A 26,064-nucleotide genomic window follows, 5' to 3' on the forward strand; every position below is an offset into this window, starting at 1 on the left:
TTAGAGATTAGATGTTTGTCCGCATCCTTGTATCTGCTTTAAATAGCTCAAAAACACATTTTATACAAAATGGATTGAGCAGTGCCCCCCTCTACTCTTTATAAGTACAGAGGTCTTCATACAAAGTTTGACCTTAAGAAAGCCTACAGTTGTCCATGAACACAGTGTTATGCGGGCAACCAGTACAGTTTATTTATAAAAACCAAAATTTCATATAAATAGTATTTTTAGCAGATTAGTAAAGGAATAAGAATATAGCTATAGCAACAATGATGGCACATACTAAATTGCTAGTCAATGTATAAGCACAAGTCACCACAAAACATACATGCATGTAATAAATACACTGATTACCATAAACACATTGCCCTAATTACTGTTTACACCAGTTATTAAGGGTAGGAAAGCGTCCCTTACCTTTTCCTGCATCTCTTGCTTTTCTTTACTGGCCTCCTCCAGTTGAGTCTGCAGGTCATTAATCTGCGCCAGGTCTCGAGAGGACTGTGGAAAAAAAATGACAGGTTTCAGAGGATTGAATAGTGAAAAAAAGATTTTTTTTTTTTTTTTACTAAAAGCATTGAAAAATGTATTGAAAAGCAGTCCTATGAAAAAAGACAAGCTCTGCTCACTCCCTGGTTCCCAAGCTCAGTTAACTGGGCCAAAGCAAAAAAATCAATCCCCTTTATTTACATCACAAGCAGTTAATCTGTTGACAAAGTTGTGCATTGAATTAAATTGGATGTTTCCACAGAAAAGTTTTGTGTGAGACGACTTCTGCTCAAACAAGCAAAGCACGGAACATAACACGGCATCCTGGAAGCTGCAGGGTGTGACCTATGGCTGGTCTACAGCGATATACCGAACTTTTATTCCCTTGGGAACATCACTAGCAGAGCTCTCTACTGATGGGAAAAATAAAGACTAACAAGTAATGCCAATAAACTACAAATGACTTCAGAGGTAGCCCCTGTAAAAAATTATGGAGTGCCAGTAACAACAAAAAATGAAAAGCTACTGCACTAAAAAGAAGTGTCTGAATGATGGTATACTATTTGTACAATTGTCATAATTTGTCAAATTTAAAAATACTTCTTCTGTTTAGGACCAAATGCATCTCAGCATTTGCCTAAAGCCACACAAGCTTTATATCATAAGTTTAAATGCCAACCAACTATGGCTGGTCATATAGGTGCCAGTAAATATGACTCAATAATCATATAATAGTGTCCTCTGTTTTTTTATTTCTAATAATATTATGCTACCAACTTTGACCAGGGCTCTAAAAATTACATTGGAACCATGTACATTGGTCCCCATCCCACAAAGGAGCTAACACACTAGTATTCATTGTAAACTCATACATAACTAAAGGAGGAAACAAATTACCTAGCTGTGTGTCTAAGTTGTGCAAGAAAACTGGAGTGCCCTGAGGAACCCTGGCAGATATGCAAGAACAGCCTACATACAGAGAGTATCTGGAGTGGGATTTAAACTCAAGCTGGGTTAAATCCTATTTGAGATCCTACCTGTGAGGCTTAATCATTCAATGCAGCTATCCAAAATACCCATGTGCATTTAAAAACGATCAATAAGAATCATGCTACCTGAATTTAAATGTTCTAATCATATAATTTAAGAAATTGTTAAGTATTTTAATAATGTTTAATATAGAACTACTGTACTGCATGGGAAATTATATAAACTGATAAGCTTTTGAAGTTACTGGCCAATTTGACACTTTATTTACTTTCTTTGCAATCCTATAGTGGCACATTCACAGACTATTGTTTGGCTGAGTTTTTCATATTTTCAAGTAGTCACTAACAATTCTCCACAATCAATGAACTCAACATCAGTAGACACTGTAAAAAGTATATTGTAATAACAACACAGATACCTGAGCCACGGCTGCCTTATGTTTCTTCATTAGCTCATTCATGTCCTCCTGGTCTTCTTCCATTCTGCTTTGTAGATCATTCTTCTCTCTCTGCAGGCGGCTAACTTGCTCGTCCAACTGCCATTCAAAAATATAAAAAATGATTTATATTGAACTCAAGAAACAGCATGAAAAAGTCCACAACTAATATAACCAAGCAAGTTCACTAGAAGGTTGCATTTTTATATATTTGAACATACAATAAAACACTAAAGAAATAAGCAGCTATCTTTGGACCGGTGATGATACTCTTAACGGTTGTTTCTCTGATATTTAGAGATCCAACCTGCATTATTAGTATAAAATATCTCAATAATACCAGTGACAGAATTTGCATGGATAAGGTATGCTGCCAGCCAATAGGTAAGGCAGAAACCGAATTTAGCTTACTGACTATTCATATTACTCTTTGCCAATATAATGCTACTAGACTGTTATGTCTTCAAGCTATTAGTCCTGAGCTTGCTGTGATCACAACACATTACATATACATTGACACAGACATTAGACTTTGTAGTGCAATTCAGTGTATGTTCACCTACAGTTAGATACATTCATATTTGGACAGAGACAACTTTTTTCTAATTTTGGTCCCGTACATTACCAAGATTAATTTTAAATGAAACAACTCAGATGAAGTTGAACTGCAGTCCTTCAGCTTTAATTCAGTGGGTTGAACAAAAAGATTGCATAAACATGTGAGGAACTAAGGGCTTTTTTTTTTTTTTAACACAATCACTTCATTTCAGGGGCTCAAAAGTGATTAGACAAATTAAAAAGCTGAAACTCATGGACATCACGAGATGCTGGGTTCCTCCTTTTTAATGCTCTGCCAGGCCTTTACTGCAGCGGCTTTCAGTTGCTGTTTGTTTGTGGGACTTTCTGTCAGATGATTAGTCTTCAACAAGTGAAATGCATGCTCAATTAGTTCCCATTAGTGTCCCAGTGCCACTGGCAGCCATGCACGCCCATGCCATCACACTGCCTAAGCCATGTTTTACAGATGATGTGGTATGCTTTGGATCATGAGCTGTTCCACGCCTTCTCCATACTTTTCTCTTGCCATCATTCTGGTAAAGGTTGATCTTGGTTTCATCTGTCCAAAGAATGTTTTTCTGGGACTGTGCTGGCTTTTTTAGATGTTTTTAGCAAAGTCTAATCTAGCCTTTCTTTTCTTGAGGCTTATGAGTGGCTTGCACCTTGCAGTGCACCCTCTGTATTTACTTTCATGCAGTCTTCTCTTTATGGTAGACTACTTCCATATTTAGCCATTGTTCTCTTTATGAATACGCCTACTTCCTGGAGAGTGTTGTTCACTTGGTTGGCTGTTGTGAAGGGGTTTCTTTTCATCATGGAAATGATTCTGCCATCATCCACCACTGCTGTCTTCCATGGACGTGCAGGTCTTTTGGCGTTGCTGAGTTCACCAGTGCTTTGTTTCTTTCTCATGATGTACCAAACTGTGAATTTTGCTACTCCTAATATTATAGCAATTTCTCAAATGGTTTTTTTCTGTTATTTTAGCTTAAGGATGGCTTGTTTCACCTGCATGGAGAGCTCCTTTGACCCCATGTTGTCTGTTCACAGCAAAATCTTCCAAATACAAGCAACCCCCCTCAAATCAACTCCAGGCCTTTTATCTGCTTAATTGATAATGACATAACAAAGGAATTACCCACACCGGCCCATGAGCCCCTGAAATGAAGTGATTGTATTAAAAAAAAGGCTTTAGTTCCTCACATTTTTATGCAATTTTTTTGTTCAACCCACTGAATTAAAGCTGAAAGTCTGCAGTTCAACTGCACCTGAGTTGTTTCATTTAAAACTAACTGTGGTAATGTACAGAACCAAAATTGGAACCAAAAAAAAAACTTGTCTCTGTCCAAATATTTATGGACCTAACTGTATGTCTCCCTGATACCTTTCATGCCCCCAACGATAAAACAAGAATTTTAATTGAACAAATCGCTATACAGACTGTTTATCAACAGACCCCTAGCTGTCTGCTTCAGACCATTTTCAATATATTCAAATCCTGTTTCCTGGCTCTTTGTAACACACCTTACATTTTCTTTATAAAAAAGTTGACTTTCAGGGTTTGATACCTATGAAAAACAATAGATGTCTGTTTATTCTTTTCACATTGCAGGTTAAAAAAATGAAAAGAAGAATCAGAATAAAGCCAGACATGTTTCCGCAAGTTTTTTATTTTCCAAAAATCTGTGCTGCATTACAGCTGGAAGGAGAGAGTGTTAGATTTGGGAGGGGTGGTGCCGTTAATAAAGAGAATAATGCAGGCTTCAGAAAGTTAATGAATCTATTAGCACATCATTCCAAAAGCAAAACGACTTCCCTGGCTCGGCCTGGCTGTCATCTATCTTATTACTACTGGGGGAAGAAAACGGGACACAGCTAAAGAGTAAAATTTATTAAGCTTTGTATAAATGAAAATGTAATTCCATGGCTGCCTTCCCCTACTAGCGTTCCCACTTGCAGTATGATAATGAACTTAGCAAATATGTCCAGCAATAGAGGGGTTAACTAAGGATAAAGCTATCTCATTGATGCCAAGAGGGTCACAATATTGTCTGCATTGTTTCTACAAAGTTGGAACTCCCAGTTTTCCGCAGAATCATTATTTATGAATTAGAAACCAATATTTTCGCACAGATAATAGGATGGTTTCCTTTAATTCTCTTGTACGGCAGTCAGGCAGTGGAAAGAAGAATGTGATTGTTTTGTTTGTGCAACACAGACAAATGTTTTTTACATATTATTAAATTGTAAAGCATTATTCAATTCTCAATTACTATAATTTGACACCCTTAAGGTCTCTTCATTCTTTACAACCTTTTGAAACAGTATTTTACATGTGTTCAGTCATATGTGTTTCAGTTTTATAATGATAGCTGAAACTGCATTATTCAGGGTTTTATTCACTAAATTACCTGCTAGGCAAGAAAATGTTAGACATACTGAAAGAGATAGCATACAGGACAAGAAAGTAGATGGCATTGATAAAGTTTACATGCAGGCATGACTTTTTATATTCCTAGTGACATCATCAACAGATAGGTCAAATTCTTGCTGGGACAGCTGCTGGGAGCTCAGTTGTTATTAAAGTAGGCATGCTGTCCAAACTACATTTCCCTATTGCCTATACACAAGGTGCTGGCATGCTCTTGTGAGCCAGGGCAGCAGTATTAAGGTGTAAGAAGCAAGGAAAGTTGAAAGATGTGACACGAAGAGAAGCATGTTACACAAAGATAGAACGCCAAGTGGGTACAGGTGGCAAAAAAAGAACTGCCATGAACCTTGCTACTATTGCCAGGCAGGTCTGAAAGCTCAGCAATGGACAGAAAAGAACATGAACATGATCTCCATACACTGGGAGAGGAAACAGGAATTGCTGCAGCAGATCAAAACAGACAAATGCAGAAATTGGTGGTGTATACCACCATGTATCTTACTGCTGTCTTGGCTTTGGAAATATCATCAATCTGAAGATGGAGATCCTCAATTTCTGCTTCCATAGACTTCCGAGCCTTAACTGCCGCTGCACTTGTAAATTCAGACTCCTCCAGCTGTAAATAAAACAGGATATGAAAGAAACTGAAACACTGTGAAAATACATTTACCAATAGCGCTATACAATCCAACACACTGACAAAATTCCTTCTTGAACCAGGTATATTTTTAAAGATTTCTTAGCCAATGTCAGAAAAGTTGGGGCCTTTCTTTGTATGCAGCCAATGTGCACACACAGCATCTTCTAAAAGAGGTCTGCAAACAGCAATACCATTCACAAATAATGTAACTGGAACCATATTGATCCAATGAGATGGAAAGAACAACCAGGTATTTGAATGGATGTTTCTGTGTATGCCTAGCAAAAAAAAAATATTTGCAAAAATAAAATATATATGGCTAGATACAGATAGGAAGATGTCTACTAAGGAAAGGTGGGCTGGGAGATATACCACCTACTCATTCTCATCTGCTGGGACCGTTATACCTATTTGGTGATACATACACGGCAACAGTTGTCTTCACAAAATGATACTATCATTCAGTAAAAGTCATTTTAATTTAAAAAAAATATGTATAAATACTTTTAATTAACTGCAATAATAATACTGCAATAAATGAGCAGTTTGGTTGGGTTCAATTCAGAGGACAGACAAAGTCATGTTTATAATTGGGAATAGTCATTGTATTAAAATTATATTGATATCTTTGGGTCAAGTAACTGGTCATTTTTTGTGAAGTATAAAAACAGAGAGTTGTGTGAAGTAATCTTTGACAAAACTGCATCTAAAATTGGCTACTATAGTTAATGTACTATTGCTGCACTTTTATTGAAAAAAGCGGTCAGTCTATCCATCTAACTCCAAACTAGGAACAGATTATTAGGAAATGTATGCACAGAACAAGGAATTTGGACTATAAAAGCTAAAAAAAATTCCACCTATCATTTCGAGAACAAGTTAGTGTAAGGTAAAACTAAATTAGTTGTTTTATAGAACATCTCCACAAGTGAATCTCTCTATATTTTTAGCAATGTCTCCCATTGGTATAACATAAAAAGCACAAATAGCCTAGGCAGTCTGGATACCAACAAATAATAAACTGCCATGCAGGACTATCAGGCACTGATGGCTCTGGAGTGGTATAATATAGAGAAGGAATTTTAATAAGATGCTTCATTAGTCTCCTGATGATATTCCTGTAAAATAAATGTGTGCTGCTGTTGTGCTGCTATACAATCTATCTGTTTGTGTGAAAGAACATACTTGAATCCAGATTTATAGCAGAGCAAGTCTTGCTTGGTAAAATATTTCCCTAGAAGTAAATAACATTTCAGCAAATAGAGAATTTATGGTGTGATGGTGGAGAAGGGAGTAGATATTTCGGGACAGCCATTGCACATAATGGGACCAGGGCACATTTTATTCCACATTATGAAACGGCCCCATGGGAACACTGCGCAACTTTCTGATAATCATTTATACCCCTTGAGAGAACAATTTAGTGGAATATTTTATTATGTGAACTCCTAGGCTGATACACTAGGCTGTCCACTAGCTGTAACCATCACAGAGCAAGCTATGTAAATTTTCATGCAATGTGTTACCTCGAAGTATACCTGTAGATTATAAAGTGAGATGGCTCTTGTGTTAAGCAGTTTTAAAAACAGACTGATATGGGGTTAGGCTTTTGATTTAGGCACTACCAAGTAATACACAGTGCATTCTTATCTAAAAATATTTCTTTTATACAGTTTACCTAACTTTATGTCTAAAAAAAATACAGGAGGGCTTTTAGAGGATAAGAGCACACTTTTGTGTATTCATGCTAATAAAATTGACTGCAATTAATTGCAAGTAAATGGTGATTAAACACTGCACATACAGGAAGACATAGTATGTAACTAGTGATTAAGCGGCAATTAATACATATTATATTTCAAATCTGTGCGATCAGTTGCTAATTGCAAATACAGCGAAATGATTGCTGGCAATATTAGTACCATGATCGCACAAACAAAAATCATTTGTGTGCACCCACAATAAAAAAAGATTTTTGAAAAAAGGTATATAAAAAGGATTCTGTTATTTAGTGCAGGTACACTTATAGCTGCCCTATCATGGAGAGATCATGTAAGCTGCCATTGCCTTACTCATTTTAAAGAATGCTAATTGGTGGGAACTTTTGGTTTCATTAGTTTTCTGTTAATGTGAAACAAGCATGTAGTTAACTGTAGCATTATCTACAGTCTACTCATTCTTGGTCAGCGGATCAGAACATCAAACAGATGTGCTATATTTTTTTGGTGAGTAGAAAGGTTAGGGATGAAAATTCCCTTTGTATTCACAGGTTGTTCACATGGAGGACATAAATCTGTCTGAAGTGAAAACATGTATAAAAAACAGAACAAGCACCATTCAAGAATTGTGTTTGTTTTGCATTAATAGGCACAGACATTAGTGTATACTTAGTAAATGCAGCTGTACACTTGAAGCGTTTTAGCACTGTCTCTACTATAAGAAAAATGTAAGGGCAAATTCTTATTATAATGTTAGAATCTCATCGTTTTTTTAATCCCAAAATAGAGATGTATTCCTTAATAATACTTCAAAATATAAGGATTAATGATTGTTGTATCCTATACAGAAGCTTTTCTAAACACTTTAGGTTAAAAGAAAAAAAACAACTGAACAGATTTATCATCATTGTTACATGGTGATATAAGGCAATCATTTGCAAAGACAAAGGCTTGCTGTGAGCCCAGAACAATTATGATTGTAAAAGCTCTGGACATCATAGTAAAGTTTAAATATTAGACTTACAAATTAGAAGGCTCGTTGACCTTGTGCTAAAGTTTCAATCTGATAAGTCATTAAATTGAGAAGGTACATACCTGGCTTCTTAGCTGTGCAATCTCACGCTTGCTAGGGGCATTGTTCTTTAGGTGGTCCAGCATAATCTGAGCATCTGCAAGCAGAGCTTTGGTTCTCTTCAGATCTTTTCTCAGACGTTTCTCAGTCTCAAAGTCACGGTGGCTGACCTGAGGTCAGGAAACAGTATGAATTAGGTTACAGAGAGACAGGTGCTATCCTAGTACTGGAATTAACAGTAGAGCTTGCAGTATCTACCTTTAATACCTCCTATTCATCATACCTGTTCACTAACAGAATTTAATCTGCTTTCCAGATCTCTCTTTTCTCTTAGAACCTTCTGTTTGTCTTCATATTCCTCCTCCAATTGAACTTCCATTTGTTTCAGCTATTATTAAAAGAAAGAAATTGAATGAATGTCAGGGAGAGAGGTGTAATGGCATGACAATAGATATCATAGGCTTATCCTTACTAATACAACACTATGGTAGTTAAGTATAAAGACCAGATAAGGTTAGGAAACATTATTCAACAGTGAGAGAAAAAGAAGACGTCAACAAATTGCACACTGTGTGGACAAACAATGCTTTTTAAAGTCATCTTTTTTACTAGTTTTCTACTAGCATTTATTTATGCAGTTTTAGATTTTAGTGATATAAATAAAATTATACCAAGATGTGATGAAATTTGGATTATTAGCACAATGTGCCTATTGATTGAAAAGTAACGTGTGAATATGCCACCTTACACCTAACTAAAACAGTACTTTGGTGTTTTGCATCGGCCTAAATGACCTGTACCAATTTCTTAGCCAGGAAGCACAATGTAAAATCAGTAATATATTATGTGAGATTAACAATTTAGGCCAAACTAGTATATTAATAAAAAAAATCTCTGCAAACTTACTGATTGGCAATATTACCTTTTTCTGACAAGACTGTCGAATCTCCTCCACTTCATCGTCTTTGCCCTCCAGTTCCTTGGTGTGTGACTGACGGAGCCGTTCCATTTCCATCTCCAAACGCAATTTGGACTAAAAAATAAACATTACATTTTTAAAATTAGGTCAAACCTCTTCAAATTTAACCATCAAAAATTACCAGCCAGAACCAACAAATGACTGCCTCTCTGTGTGACCAAGTATCATATTGGTGCTGTCCGTAGTTGCACTGGTGGGCATGCAAGAAATCCTCTAGTAAGCACAATTCAAATGCAGATACTTAATAGAAAATGTTCAACGTATAAAATATGTCAGACATGCATTTTTTCTAATATTCTGCATTGTGACAATTCATCATAAAGTTGAACACCAGGCAAACAGATAAAAACACTAAAATCGGTCTGCAGTACCAATGCCTGCTGTGCAACCAATTACTCTGTAGACCCTAAAGGTATGGGTGAGGAATGTACTTTCCAAAATCACTTGTCATGAAAACATGCCAGCATAGGAGCAGAGTGGTCTGTCCTTGTTATTGAACTTTAGCAATACAGATTGGTCTGCAACCCACCTAAGGAGCATCCTTACACTAAGAATAAAAAACTAAGCAGAGCCTTACTGGCACTTTTTAAATAAAGAATGGAAAAACTTGATGCGTACAGCGGAGGCAGTGTTTATGGAAGCACGCCAAAAAACAAAAATCCCATAAATTGCAATAACACAACTGGACAGAGCTGAACGATGACAAACAGGTCCAGGGCATTTCAGCAGGCCTATGTAATCAGTGCTTTGTATACTATCATCACATACACACACAGCTTATCATCAGTCAATGCTCCATCTAAGAAATATATTTTTGTCACTACTCTATAAGCATGGAAGGATCCATGAAAAAGAAAAGACTATATCTACAAAGAATACCCCAGTGTACACTAAGGTAGAGTGAGATGCCCTGGAAGGTGCATGCAAAATGTTGTCTCATAGGCCCCAAGCCACATTTTCTACAAAGAGATGATATAAGCAGTGAGCAGAGAGCACTAAGTGCTGAGGGTATAGGAACGGAGGCCAAGCAAGTCTCATGATGACCATTCATCTCTCTGGCCCAGTCGCTGACTCGGCAATTGCTCCTTGATGTGCGGACAGCTAATGGCACTTCTTTAACATTTACAGCTACCAAGAGGAAGATATATAGGAAATGGCCAAAAAACAGCAATGGGAGTCAGCAGCTCATCCGATGAACAAGGACATGAATTCTTACTGACTATGGGGAGTTTTTTCTTTTTCCTCTACAGTGGCTGTTAAAGCCAGGAAATAGACTCTTACTGAGCAGTATGTGCGGCTTTCCCCTTCCCCTCCTACACCTTTGATGCAGCCAGCAAGAAAGATTTATACAAGAAGATTACTGCTTCTCTTTAAATTATTTGTGGTTTCAACAAGCCTATTTAAAGTCCATATTTTAATGTGAGCTGAGGAGTTAATCTACTTACTGAAATAACTTTGGAGGACAACTCTGGGCAAGTGTAGAATGCATTCGTACATTTATTGTATGCATCCTTCAAAAGTTACAGTTTAGTGCAGTGACTGAATACATTTATTGCCACATGCTTAAGTGTGTCTGCTCTGCAAGCCGATTACCAGGAGGGAAAGGTAACCGGGTTATTTCCAGTGAAGCTGAAAAGGTGGGTTGGGTAGAATAGGAAAAAGAAGTCTAATTATGTTACGCATATAGAAGGCAGAAAACTGCTTGTGACCAGTAGGTGCAGGGAATGCCATTTTTCCAAAATAGGCATTAGAAAAGACATTGATGTGTGCTCCTGCCCATATGCATCCATATATATCATAAAAGAATATGAGCATTATGTTACGAAAGTATTAGCAGATAAAACTGTTGATAGGTACTCATATTTCATATTTAGCCATTTGGTCAACTTTTAAGACGGAGCCATACCACTGCAAGTGACAAGTACCAGCTATGACAATGCAGAGCCACCCATGTCTAGGAGGAAAAGCATGTATAGGAGTCAAATATGCTCACTATCATCATCAGATCATTTTTTTAAATAATTAAGAAAAATTAAAAAAACAAAACAAAAACAAAACATGATTCTTTTCACAGTGCAAACAACAAAAGTCAGCAATGCTTAAAATGGATAATGGGACTACTACAGCCACAAAAGGTTGGTCTCTCTCACTCCCTCTGTCTATTGGGAGGCATTTTCTTACATACAGGCAACCTAATGTAGATCATGTATGGGCAAATCTGGAACTACACTAAGATGATTTAACGACAAAGATGCAAAGATGACAATCTCAATACCCTAAAGATAAATCATTTAGACTTTTTGTGTAAGATCTATCCTTACAGGCAAATGGCATCCAAACTGTTTTCTTTCAGTTTTTTGTAATTTCTGACTAGGTGCGTTGGTGCTTGCATTTTAAACCCTCTGGCTTCACCTCTAAAAGGATATATGATAGAAAATCTAATAATACATAAAAATTATAGGGTCAATAGTGTGAGGGTGATAACCTTGTTGTGTCTCTGTAGAGGGCAAAAGCATTTACTGCTTAGAAATTTCTAATAAACATTCCCAGTATAACAAGTGGTAGGATAATCCAGCCAGATGTAGTATCCACTCAATACTGAATTGACGAAAAACAAAATATTTTAAATAGTTTTATCAATACAAATAGATCCCAGCCCATAAAGAAAATAGTCTGTAGTCGGGTAATTAAAGCAATGAGACTGAGTGACATGCTGAGAAATGTCCATTTACCACCATTTTTATTTCCTTTCCTGGAATAATTGTATTCTGTGACTAATACTGCATTTAATTGGTATTCAGCACTTTGCCTGCTGTAGTAAAATCCTTCCCAATATCTCTATTTAAATACTTATTCAAATCCCTCATCTCTGCCAGTAAGCTGTAATTTTCTTTAAAATCAAGCACAATGATCCAGACAATCTGTTTACATAAAATGACTGTATTCTAAGAAAAAGTGGCACAAAAATAAAAGTTGTTTTGCTAGCAATGGCAGTATACAACTCTCTAATGTGCCATGTATACATCATTACTTTTGTAATGTAAATATTCTTTGAAAATAAAGTAAGTGAAAGCTTCAGTTCAACACCATTAGCATTAATGTTTTTACAGCGGCTTCAAAATTCATGATAATAAAGCCAGTATATGCTGTCCGCTAGCATGTTTCCTGACTGACGGGGGGTCATGTATAAAAAATAGGGTAAAATGCGGAAGTTTTGCCAGTAGCTACTAAATCAAGGTGAGTTTTTTTTTTCTAGGATTGTTTGAAGTACATATAAAGTTTATAAGTATGTAAAAGTTTGTGTACTCTAAATAACAGAATTCAGATTTTTCCAGTACACTGTTAATACTACAGCATAAAAATACATTTTAGACCATTGTGCACTCCAAACCATGTGGCAGTTTAGGGGAAGCTTATAGCTGTTCCATCATGACTGTGTCCTTGTGCCAAAATCAAGGTCCATAAAGACACAATTTGATGTATTTAGTGCAGAGGAGCTAAAGTGACCTGTATAAAGCCCTCACTTCAATATTTCTGAACCCCTTTTGGGATAAATCTGAACATCAATTACTGTTCAGGTCTTCTTGTTCATCCAGATCTCAAAAATGCCCTTTTGACTTAACCAATACAAACTCTCAATTACACGTTTCAAAATCTCAGAGAAAGCCTTCCAGGAAGAGCTGAGGCTGCTCTAGACATGAAGGGAAGGAGCAACCCAAATCATTGCTTATGGTTTTGGAATGGCATCTTCAAAAAGCTTATACAGTGGTGATGGCCAAATGTACACTTACTTTTAGGCATGGAGTGTATCCATCTGTTTTCATTTCTATTAACTTTAAGGGTCACATTAGGGTTTTGGCATTAAAAACAGGGATAGGGCTCTCCTTCCTTCAACCTCTTTTTAACCTCTTATTTAATTGGCCATAGCTCACAAAAATTTAATCATACCATATATTTTCCGCATGTGGGCTAAATTTGCACCACTTATGCACTCCCTAAACAAAAACTTTTAACTTCTTCAACAACATTTTAACTTCTTCACCTGCTCCAGCATTTGTATGGATCCAGCCTGTTCATCAAGTTCTTCTTCTTGGTCTTTAACTTTCGCCTCTAGGTCTCGTAGTTGTTTCTTGACCTTTGCTAGAGAAGCTTCATCCTTGGATTCCTGTGATGAGAGGTCCTGAAGTTCAGCCTCCAACTGGTCAACTTTGTGTGTAAGGACTGTGATTTCTGAGTCTTTCTCCTGATAAAAAAATTGTATGTATTGATTAAAGGTTCAAACATTTAATATATTATTTAACTATAGCAAGTGGTGCAGACTAACAATGTTCAACTGTTACATGTAAAAATACTGTATTAACTGACACCACTGCCACTGAAAAAAGGCTTTTTCAAACTACAAATATCAGCCTAGGTAGGAAAAAAGGCAAAATTACAAGAACGCACTGGCTTATTGATTTTAAAGAAGTTTAAGCTGGTGGAAGAAAAAATAAAATGTTATCCAGCTGAGATAAGCATGCCATGCAGTGCAAGTGTTTTTAAATGAAACAGAGCCTTTTAAAGTAACAAATGAATACTAATTCCTGGACTACTGCAGGAAACCAACTGTACAGGGAAGAGGTCTGCAAGCTAAAGGTGCCAATTTGTATAAAATACTATGACTAAACCTTTAGCACTATATGACTTTTTTAAGGCGAGCTGCAGATACACAAATAAAACTATTTAAGAAAATTTTCTTTCACCTATGTAAATAACAGTGTCCAAGGTTGAATTGCAAAGGGTATATTTAATTCTTTTGGCCAACACAGTTAACTTTACAGGTTTCATTTACCTAAAAATTTGTGTAACAAAAACAATAGAAATATTTTGTGTAGTGAAAAATCTTTAGTGCCTATAGCCCAAATTTAAATTGTCATGGGTCCTTCCTCATATATTCAAACATTGCATGGTACTTATGTAATGACATGTGAGCAACATTCTGTGCAAGAATACTGACTGCCCAGGCTGGCATGATGATGTAAACCTAGGAAGTGTGTTTCTGACAGCCTAGGCATACAAGAAGAAGAATAACAGTGCTGGGCTATAGAGCAGTGTCCTGGGGACAGTGTAAGAGAAAAAGGATGAGTATTAACACCACAGATTTTTCCACCAGTGCTGCTACTTTTTATTGGAAATTTTCATTAGTTGCACTTACCTCCAGCTGTTGTCGGAGGCTGAACACCTCAGAGGTGAGCATATCCTTTTCTCTACTCAGTTTCTCCTTTATAATCTTCTCCCTCTGTGCCTCTTCCTGAGCTTGTGCCAGTTCAGAGTCAAACCTAGGAGATAAGTGTAATATTTAAACACTAGACCACAGTTACGTGCATCTGTAGTAAATAGAAAGATTTTTTTTTATTAGCCTACCATTACATGGTTTTTCTCCTATGAGTAAAAGTGGTAAATACATTCACACAAGTCTAGTCATTATTGTGAAGAATAGATTTCCCTGAACCTGCAAATCTCTTGGTTTATGGAGGGTCTTATCACAGGGGATCGTTCCCCTCCTTGTGCCTGGACCTTTAAAAAGTCAACAACTGCTATTTCTATGTATCTATTAGCACAGGTACACTTTAACCACAGAAAACCCCCAAATAAATCATTCTGGGTGAGAGCCTAATGTAAACTTTCATGTGATGGTAAAAAAAAGTGACAGCACTGTTTTGTGTTTCTGAACAGAAAGCCCGGCTTGCATGTGAGACATAAATTATATATATATATATATATATATATATATATATATATATATATATATATATATATATAGAGAGAGAGAGAGAGAGAGAGAGAGAGAGAGAGAAAAGCAATTCAGCCACCTCACACTGAATCATTCATAAGACATGATAAATGAAATAATCACTTATGTGTAAAAAAATAAGCAAAAGCAAAAGATTCTATTTGGATTATTAGATCCCTGACCTCCGTTGTTTCTTTTCAAGCTCATGGTTGCGACCCTGGTGACCCTCAAGATGAAGCTTGGTGTCTTGTAACTCAGCTGTCAGCCGCTGACATTTCTTCTTTAGTTGCTGCAGCGTTCTCTGTGTCTCTTCGTTATCCGCCTGTAAATCTGCCAGCTGAAGGTAAAAGAGAGCATGCAGTTAGATAAGACACAGTCTGTACACTCTGTGGCCCCCCTGAATGCTTTGTATGATGCATAAAGCTATAGGTGAGCGTTACACATTATTAAATTATTCATTACATTTCTTTTTATAGCTTTGTCATACATCAAAACAACCACTCATACTCTATAAATGACAAAGGTTTCCAAAAGAACTTTTCGAACACACTTCATTAAAATTAAATATTAGAAACAGTAGCTGTCCATCGTGCTAATTTACTGGCTTCAGTACATTTAGGTTACTAAACAAAGCAAATTTTGGCAAATATTAGGGTCTATGAGCACCCTAAATTTTCCAAGTTTCATTGGATGGGGTTGATACCAAGTTGATGTTTTTTTTACAGAGCACATTTGGCATTTTATTCAACTGCTTTTCAACAAACTGCTCTACCTGCCTACTTTGGGTACCCTACTGACAAGACAACACTAAAGAAGGCTTAGGGTGATCCTACTCACCCTGCGTTCAAGCTGTCTTTTGTTCTGCTGTTCCACTTCCAGCTTGTCCTCAAACTCCTGCTGCATTCGTTTCTTTGTAAAGTCAATTTCACGCACAGATCGCTCATATTTTAGACGCCATTCCCCACCTGTACATAATATACAAATGTAAAAGAAAAAGAAATGCTTTTAAACAACAAAAAGCTCAAGGGGTCATTTAAAGTAGTAGATGCTAGGGAGATTTCTGTAGAATGTCTAGATTACCTATGCAAATTAGTGAATCAGGCCCTGGTCATCTGTGTGTTAAAACAAAGAGTTCTGTAACTTTTAAAAACGATCTAGGTGAGACTCCTACACTTCCTTGGTGAGTCTAAAAACCTAGCTATCCCAACAGAAAGCTACCTGTGTCTTCCCTTAATCTCCTCTTAGCACTGCTTAGAAGAAGCTGTTTTAGAAGAGGATGTAAACAAACTGCTTCTAGGATGGCGAGTGTGTCAGAAACTCACGTTTAACCAACATGCCGTGGCAAGTAAGATGTTGTAATGTTTTTGCACCAGTCTAAGCAAAATCCTTGTCCTAAGTGTGAAATGTTTATGGTTACATTTCTTCACGTTTATGGGTACTCTAATATGTAATAGTAAAATAGTAAAACTCCGAAACAAATACAGTGTCACGCTATTTAATAAGCTACAGGAAGTGTCTGTACATCTAGGACATCATTCCCCTGCTTGCCCAGGGTTTTCCAATATAAGGACTCTTATGTGTCTCTGAGTAAGAACAAGCTCCTTTCACTTGCCTGCATTAAGCTTTGAAGCAGCTGTAGGCATTTTACCACAATGATTTTCTGCAGTAATGTTCGTGTATAAATCCATATCACATAAATGACATGCACTGGAAGATTTTATAATCCTAGAGACCTACAGCCCCCATGTTAAGTGGCTTTTTACAGATAGCTGAAACATTTGAATGAGAAGAGTGGACAGTCGAATTCAGACATCCTGACCCATCTTATTTATTTACTTCAGATGTAGGCATTTCCTAGCTATTTCCTCAATACTAACATTCGCTAAGAAGCTCTTATCCTGAAATTGAGACATAAAAGGCTGCCTAAAGCCCTCAAAAAAGTCATAAGCAGTGCTAGTCTTCACACTTCCTCAAGCTATGGGTATAAAATAAAGCAATGGTCTCTCCCCTAAATGTATTCGTACAAACACAAAATAAAATAAAAACCCCCATGGGGTAAAAGAGACGTTAAGTCAAATTATTAAATTATCCATACAAAAGGAATTTTGTAGATAAAATTCTCCAGTAAAGGATACAGGAAATCATTTTCCTTGAGGTTACACTGCTGCATACATAAAAACTGAACACTATCAACAACAACAAAAAGCATAGGCCAGTCCAGATTAACCTTTTCTTCTGCCAGCATTCCTCAGTTGTGTAGCAAAGTACCAAAAGCATGATCAGCAACACAGAGAAACATGACCTGTATTCCTCAATGGACTCCAAGAAAAGAATTTATAGATTAAGTATTTTTAGTACAAAAATTCCAGTATTTGATACAGGGAGCCTTTTACTTGAAAAACATTCAAAAGAAGACCAACAGAGTGTTGGGTAAAACAGCAAACAATCACACAGGGCCAAATGACAGGAGAAAAGGGGGGTGCAACTTTGCAAACCTGGGAGATGGTAGCTACCTGCCAGGGAACCCAAGAAACACATATAGATCTGTCAGAATTTAGCTTAAGAGGAAAGTAAGAAGCCTGATCCTTGAGACCATAAACCTGAATAAAGTCTCACCTGAGCCACCTGACAATGGTGATTCACTTCAATAACTAAGACCCCTCCAGAGCCTTCCCAATTTCTGTTTTGTCTACGAGAGAGCTTGATGAAGATTTGCTAACTTATTTGGCGACACAAACTGTGGAGGTTTGAATCAGGAAGTGGACATGAAAGTAAACTCTAGCTTGTATCATTTTTTTCACCAAAACATTCAAAATGCAAACCATCCAGGTGTCAAAAAAGGCTAATAAATACCCCTACCCCCATCAGTCTCTGTACAGAGGAGTTGACGGTACGCAGGGTAATCCCCCCCCCCCCCCCCCCCCCACACCTCGATTTTGAAAATATTTGAATACAGAAACCAACTTACAATACAATACCTGTTGCTTTGTTAAGGTGGGGCAATGCCAGATCTACAGTAGGGAATAGACCACCAGCAAATTTCTTTCCAAAAAAGTACAAAAACTGAAAGCATTTTGGGGGTGTTAACAATTGGGTGGGTTGATTTTAATCTCTACACAGAGATCAAATACAATGGACAAGTCTTTGTGACCTTAGAGCTGTAGAGAAAAAGAAGTCCATCCTCCTAGGACACTAGCAAGAATCTAAGGCATGCTGAAAGTTGGAGGGGTTATCCCAGGCTGGACTGCACTTTTCTTTTCTGGTGCCTAATCTTTTTGTAGGAGGAAGTATAATCAGAGGATCAAAAGTATTCCTGTATATCTCATTGGATATGGCAAATATAGTTTTTCTCTAGTAATCACAAGTAAAACACATTTTCAGAATAATATTGTTAAATCAGATAAAGCATACCAGAGTCATCGTCATCCATCTCTCCATTCAGTTCAGCGGCTCGGATCAGTCTGGCTTCCATTACTTCTACCTCCATGGATTCCATCTGTTTCTTAAGAGCATCATATTTAGCCTAGACATGGAGACACACTGTTATAACACATGACATGGCGTATAACCATTATTTCATGTAAATTACTTTACAAGACCAGCCCAGGGGCTCAAAAAGAAATGAGAGTAAAACCCACAAAGAAAATAATCAATGTGCACATATATTATAAACAATGAACAATAATTGTGCCTAGCAGCAATGTTGAAGCATGATATAGAATCAGACTGCTGAACAGGTGAGAATATCAAATTCTGCATGTCAATGACAGATTTCCTCCTTAGGGGAACTCATCTGTACCTGCAGTGCCATTATGATGGTACAACTAAATAGAACAGCTTCACTGAAATTCAATCACATCAAATGTGAAACAAAAAGTTAGCTTGGTAAGGTAACAAATACACACATTTTATACACTCCTATTTACAATTTTACATCTAATTAAAAGTACCAGTACCTCTACTATATAATAAAGTAAGATATAATTAAAAGTAATTCCACTCAATAGCTAAAAGTAAAATGTAATAAAGAAATTTGACACAATTTAGACTTGACCATTTCAACTGATCCTAGTCTATTATAGGAAAATTACAGGTGTATGATGTAGGTGCATACTATATTTTGTTCTATATATTCTACAGACAAGTATGACTAGTTCTTGTTAGTATACCAAGACATAGCATATTCTGATACTTTCATCTGTCCATATATCTCATAAGTAATCTATGGAACATGTGCAAAACCATGTTGGGGAGTGTGTGTGGTTTCAGGAACCTTTCTTCATTTACCTAGACTTTAAAATAACTGCACACAGTATGCCATCAATGGCTCTATAAAAAAGCCTGTAAATCAATGATGGGATGGACAGAAGGCCCAAGGCTTTCAGTAATAAACCCACTATTTTTAGGATTTTCAAAGGAAAAAGGTTGTATTTTGATAAAAGGTTTTGTAAAAAAAAAAAAATGGAAACATTGCTGAATACTTTATGTACACGTACAAACATATGCACTTTCTTTCTATAGACCACTTTGTTGTACTTTTGTTTATGAAGGCTATTTGTATAGTTTTACACATGCTGTCTAGTAGTTTTTTTGTTTGGGATTACCAGACGGGATGTCAGCCAAGGGAAAAAAAGTATTCCCACAAAACCACCTTTATCCTAAATATCTTTAACTCCAATTACTTATACACCTTATATATATTCTAATGGTAAAGGCCGGAAACCATGATGGTTTATAAAATCTATTATGCATAAACTAGTTAGTTAACATTAGGCAAATTATGAATAGTGGCACTTTAAAGCTGTTTTATTTTTTCAGCATTGTCAACTTTTTCTTGTGCACAGAAAAAAAAACATTCCAGTTTCTTAATCTACATGGTAAATAGATCATTAGGGAAATGAAATTATGTCACCATTAGCAAAACAAATGGCAGACATTAATGCAATGGACCTGAAAGCAAAGGGAGATTATTTTCCCCTCTTAGACTTCAGGCATATCTTCCTGAGAAGCTGAAAACAAAACCACCAACTAACAGAAGGAAACACTTTACTCTTAGCCCTAGTAGTGAGGATAGATGAAGCCTGTGTTCTTCATAGTGCCAGACATTCATACATGTTAAAAGAACACTTTTCTTGCATTAGTACTTGCAGACAAAACAAATCTCAAGTGTTCTCAAACACAAGAGGTACTCAGTCCACAAAGCTCAGTGCCAATCTCCTTCATTCTATTCTAGAGATACAAGTAATCTGTATTATTAGAACTATCAGCAAGGCTGATCTGGAAAGCAGACAACAGGAACACAGAGGTGAGCAGGAGGAGGAATGCTGTTGCTGCAATGGGTGGTAATACAGTAGCAGTACATTGCTTCCTGCTGAACAAGCAATACAACAGGCCTACCAGACCTTTTTTTTTCAACAGAATGTCTAGCAAGAATGTGGTCAAAAGGCATGGGATGCATCTGTGCTAGAAACAGATGGTCTGACAGAAGCTTGCTACAACAAACCGTACATAACTACACTTCAAAAGGTATGTACTTGGGATGAAAGATTTCTTTTTAAATGTGTGGATCAACTTTGAAGAACCATCTGTCTGTTTTGTAAACAAACACACATAAAAGCTGCATATGTGTTCTTATATCTCCATATACAAAAGGATGTAGGCTTTCAAATTGGCTGGAAATTTTCTAGAAACATTACAGTGGCAAGATATAAAGTGTACATGTGCTTTATGCAAGGCAAAGTTAGCCATTCTGTGTGACTTATTTCAGTTAAGCTTTGATAAGGAACATTGTCATTTGCTGCTAAAGACATTTCATGCCATTTTGTGGGTAAATAGAATCTCCATACAATACTTCAGTCACATATAGATGTTCTCTATTGCTGATATACCAGTTACAGGGTTATTCCTATTTAATGAAGCAATTTTAAAATTTCAATTTTGTGGTTACTTCCTACAAATGGACAAGTAACAATTCTTATCTTCTTGCTGCCTTTTATGCAGCCAGTATTACTAACTGTAGAAATGAATGCACTGGTCATATTCACGTTTATAAAATGGTATGTTAGCATCCATAGAAGGAGAAGCAAGAACAACAATTTATTCTTGTATGTTCAGTAATGATTGTAACCTTTGACCTATGTGACCTATGGCACTGCACTACATTCTTTATTATCTGCCTATGGCACTGCACTACATTCTTTATTATTAATCATATTTCATGATTGCTCCCTATCTGCATAGGGAGCAATCATGAAACATCCACCTTGACTGAATGGAACAGTTCTGTTATTTAAAGTTTACCAAAACCAGTTTTTATTACAGTCAGTTATCCACATGAGGAAATGTATTTATCCAGGTAAGCACTTCACCCTTGAAAACTGGTCAAGCAAAGAAGCATTGCAGGAGAGTTTATTTACTGAATATATCGCACAAAGCAAGCTTAAACATTTATGAGGTTGACTCTGAAGTTTTGCACCTATGCCATAAGCATAGCCTAATTTTTAACCTATTGGCTGCCATTGATTACTACACTTAGCATTTCCTTCCTGAATAATTCTGTAGAAGCAGCTGGTACCTCTGTACAAGGTATCATGCTTGCCAGCAATGTTCATGCCAATTGACATTTTATTTGCACAGTTTTCAGTACTTGTACAAGACTTTTTTTGTATTACAGTTTAAGGAGAGATATGTCCCCTGCAGGTCTACCAATCCTCACATAGTCATGTCACAAGAATAATGTCCTTATAAGGTGCACTGAAGGACAGCGGGGAGACACATGGGATAAGAGGCAGCAAGTTAGCCTTTTGCATCTATTAGATCATATTCAAAAAGATAAGAGGGAAACTTGCCTGGAAGCACACAGAGATTGCATGGAAGGAATTGAATATTAAGAAGTTTTACCTGCAGATCCTTCATGTCTTTTTCTACCCGCAACCTCTCGGCAGTCTCTGTCTCCAGTAGCTGGGAGGCAGATTCTCCTGTGTTTCTTTCGTCTGTGAGCTCAGAATTCAGCTCTGTGAGCTAAAAGTAAATGAATACATGACTGTCATAACCAGAGAATTGAATGAAAAATCAAATAACACAATCAAAACTAGGTTACAGGATGTCTTTTGTTTTACTTGTTCAATATTAGCATCAAACAATACCTAACCCCACAATTTGGCTGATCAAAGTCAGACTGGAACATGTTTCTATGTATTCCTTGGACTTTAGAGATACCTAGGCCAAGAATTTTCGGGAAAACAATTGTCTGACCAGGATAGGTTCTTTTTTTAGCCAATTGGCTTGCTTCTCCTTAAAATAACCTAAGACAAGGGGGATCTTTAAGTACTTCCCTAGATCCCATGAGGTATAAACATGCACACTCATCCAAAAGAAGCAGATAAAAGAAAAGAAACAATCAGAAACAACAGATTGTGTCCAACTACCAACTAAAGTCTTAAGGTATCTTAAGCTCCGTACAAACGTCAGATTTTTCTCGCCCGATAATTGGCATCGGCCAGATATCGGGCGAAAATCTGGCGTGTGTACAGTCGGCGTCGTTAATCGTCCAAACGACCGTCCTGGCGGATCCACGGACGATGAACGACGACTGATCCTAATGCATGGGAAGGGGGAGAGCGCGCAGCAGGGTGCCGCTCCGTCGCTCTTCCCCTCCCCTCTCCATAGAGCAGAACGGTGCTGTATGATCCTTTCCAAGGACAAAAATTGCACGTGTGTACGCAGCGTTAGGTTAATCATATTATGATAAGATAAATTATTTTAAACTACAACCCATAAACAAACCCTTTTTCTTTTGCATTGGTAAATAGCAATAATAGAATCTGCATTCATATATCAGTCCCAAGTAAAATCTTATGTAGGCTATTAAAAGTCAGCCAGGTTTACCTTTATAGGCTTCATTTTATTTATGCCACCTATCTGCTTATCAGAGTACACTTAACATGCAACATTTCACATACAAATATGAAACAGTTTTATATAAAGTATTACAAAGCAAGGCTTAGTATCTTTAGAGGAACACAAATAAAGACACAAGACAACAAACTTACCAAGGGCAACCTCTGGCTCTAACCTGAACATACATTAAAAACTTTTATGGTAGGTGTACTAATGTTAAAAAAAATAATCTGAACCAGGTCTGGTGATATTATTATGAAAAAAGTGTTACCCTGCTTTCTAGGCGGTCGTTGTTTAACCTCAGTTCATTCCTCTCCTTCTCAACTCTCTCAAATTTGCTTTTCAGTTGCTGTATCTCTTCCTGCAGAAATAAGAGATGTACAATCTTTTAAACATGAAACTTAAACTTACAGATTACATGAACGGATAAACAGTCTGAATGAGGCGACTAGTACTATTAACAATCTATTGGATTGGTATACATAGCACCACAAAAAAACATCAGCATTTTCTTCATAAAGCATTCCATTTAAACCTGTTGATGTTCTTTTTGCAAAATGCATGTGACCTCTAGAAACACTGTGCCTTGCTGTGCATGTAATTAATTCAATGCTTGACGCTCTTATCTGTTCAATACACCATTTATATATAAACGAAACAAGCTTTATAAGCTTTATCTTCTAAATGACAATCATATACAGCTTGCAAGTTGCCAGCTGGCACAGTGTTAAGCGCTGTTATCTTGCACTACTGAAGTACATGGTTTTAATTACCAGGGTTTGAATGTTGGAGAGTCCAGGGCATACAATGAAAGAAGACCAAGATCTACCTGTGCCACTTGCATGGCAGCACCAGTGGGAGGTTTTGTAATTGCTTTACAGCGAACCTCTAGAGACATAATTATCACAAATAGTTTGTAAATCTGCAGAAGCACTTGTAAATATAATGTCACCAATACAATATATTGTAATTCTTTAAAATGTAGTGTTGCTTTGGTATGGTTTATACTTGACTCCTAATGACTAAGAGCATTGACTTGCTATGAGTTAATAAAATCTATGTGGGAGAGGTGAGAGTGACATACACTAGTCACATACATATTTGCACATCATGGCAAAAGCTATGCTGTCTGCTACTCTGACAGTTTAGTGACAAGCAGAGATGTGCCTTGGACTAGGCTGTGTTGTTTAAAGCCGTACTTTAGCCAAAAGTTTTTTTTTTTACTTTACTTTTGGAAGACTTAAGCTACGTACACACTTCCAATTATTATCGTCGGAAAACGAACGACGAACGTTCCTGCACGATATATATGAACGATCGTATAGCACCGATCCTGCACATAGAGGTAACGACACGATCGTTCGTAGATATTGTACACACAATAGATACGATCGTTTAAGCGATAGAGGAACTATGTGCACGACAGGAAAGTGCACGGACGTTCGTTCATCACGCATGCTCTGACCATGAACGATCAACGAACGACCGTACACACGAACGATGTTCAACGATCGTCGCCCAATCCGATCCGCCGGTCCGGTCGTTCGTTTCCAACAATTTTCCTCGTTCGTCGGCGTCGTTGGTTACTTTTTTACCAACGATTTTTTGCCCAATCGATCGTTCGTCGTTCGATTGGAACGATAAAAATTGGAAGTGTGTACGCACCTTTAGAGTGGGAATTGAATACAACCTCTGTCAAGCCTGTTTTCTGTTAGGGAGATTTTCCATAACTTCCTACCAGAACAGTAAGTGATGAAAAATCCCTCCAGCAAAAACAAAGATTGCAATCAAACACATTTTTTTCAATAAAATATGGAGCCTGTTTCAGGTTATTATTTCTGTCTTACTGTTTTAGAGACAACCACTTGCCTTATTTCTTGTCCTGTTATTACTGGGACAAGAGGGAAGATTAAAATTACCCAAGAATGTCAAGGTCAGTGAAAAAAATGCATGCAAATTTAAAACAGGTTGGGATTGGGTTTTAATCTTCAATTAAGCAATGACTTTCTTTACCTAGAAACATTTTCCTCAAAGTACCATTTTAAGGTCTTGAGTTGTATTCATGACAATAGCACATATTTAACATAATGTAGTTGGCACCAATGCCATGAATGTAGAGAATTTAATTTTTATCTTTGGAATGGCTTCCTCTTTTCCTGAGCTGTTCCGATACTCAGAATTTGGACCCAGTTCAGTTTTTTCTAGTGTAAGGTCTTGCTGTACACCCTTTGTCTGTATGTTTTAGTAACAAATAGATTAGAAGTAGCTCCATTACCCAATAGTCTTGTTTCTTTAATTGCAGTTCATTTTTACCATTCTGTGAAACAAATGTTCTCTATTGGATATTTTCACACTGACTACTGCTAAATGTAACTGCTCTGACAGTGTGCTTGTGATATAACACAAGGGGTAAAATGAAGACTAAAGTAGTGCTGCAGATACAGATTCAGCCATTTATCTGCTGGTGGTCTAGTTCCCAAAGGTTATCACAATGCACCAATAGAAACCCACCACTGTATTACATTTGCAGATGTGCTCTTCTTGACAAAACGGTAACAGAATCTCACTAAAATTCTCCTGTGTAGCTCTTGATAATCATAAACATATTCTGCGCCACTCCTCCTCACTCAAACAAACCCCCAGAGGACAATAATTATACTGCGAACATCCCTACCAGCAGCCGAACACAGCCAAGGGGAGGAGAGACAGCAGGTCTCTTGGCTCACATTTAATCAAACAGTCGCACATCCCCTGGTTTTCAGAGTTATATTTCATATAAGGCCTGTCAATGATAATCATTAAAACTCTTAAAGGGTGATGATACAGAATCAGTAAAAAAAAAAAAAAAGACTTAAAACAAAACTGAACACAGGGGCACATGAAACATAAACAGAAAACTGTTCTGCACTTTTGGGACACAATATTTATTAACCACCTGAGCGTTACACTGAGGTCTAGATTTCTGTACCAAAAGTGATCCACTGTTTTTCATGAAAATTTTTTTTAAATGGTAGACCTGTAACTTACAGAAATATGTACGAACAAGGGTTCTAGTAGATATTATGAATATAAAAAATGT

General features: G+C 37.0%; 1 protein-coding gene across 18 annotated transcripts in view; it reads right to left on the reverse strand.

Annotated features, from left to right (window-relative positions):
* Positions 1-26,064, reverse strand: part of MYO18A (myosin XVIIIA) — a 200,433-nt gene that overhangs the window by 30,234 nt on the left and 144,135 nt on the right. For all 18 annotated transcript variants that reach the window (XM_072430591.1, XM_072430583.1, XM_072430600.1 and 15 more), the window contains 13 exons: positions 23,257-23,346; positions 21,987-22,106; positions 18,498-18,609; positions 15,924-16,051; positions 15,269-15,423; positions 14,508-14,631; positions 13,356-13,556; positions 9,257-9,367; positions 8,618-8,722; positions 8,358-8,504; positions 5,407-5,520; positions 1,898-2,014; positions 418-501 (listed from right to left, as the gene is read on the reverse strand). In XM_072430591.1, coding sequence (XP_072286692.1) covers positions 418-501; positions 1,898-2,014; positions 5,407-5,520; positions 8,358-8,504; positions 8,618-8,722; positions 9,257-9,367; positions 13,356-13,556; positions 14,508-14,631; positions 15,269-15,423; positions 15,924-16,051; positions 18,498-18,609; positions 21,987-22,106; positions 23,257-23,346 — 1,608 coding nt within the window. The remainder of the gene's footprint in view (positions 1-417; positions 502-1,897; positions 2,015-5,406; positions 5,521-8,357; positions 8,505-8,617; positions 8,723-9,256; positions 9,368-13,355; positions 13,557-14,507; positions 14,632-15,268; positions 15,424-15,923; positions 16,052-18,497; positions 18,610-21,986; positions 22,107-23,256; positions 23,347-26,064) is intronic.

This window comes from Pyxicephalus adspersus, chromosome 1, assembly GCF_032062135.1.
Source record: "Pyxicephalus adspersus chromosome 1, UCB_Pads_2.0, whole genome shotgun sequence".
NCBI lineage: Eukaryota > Metazoa > Chordata > Amphibia > Anura > Pyxicephalidae > Pyxicephalus > Pyxicephalus adspersus.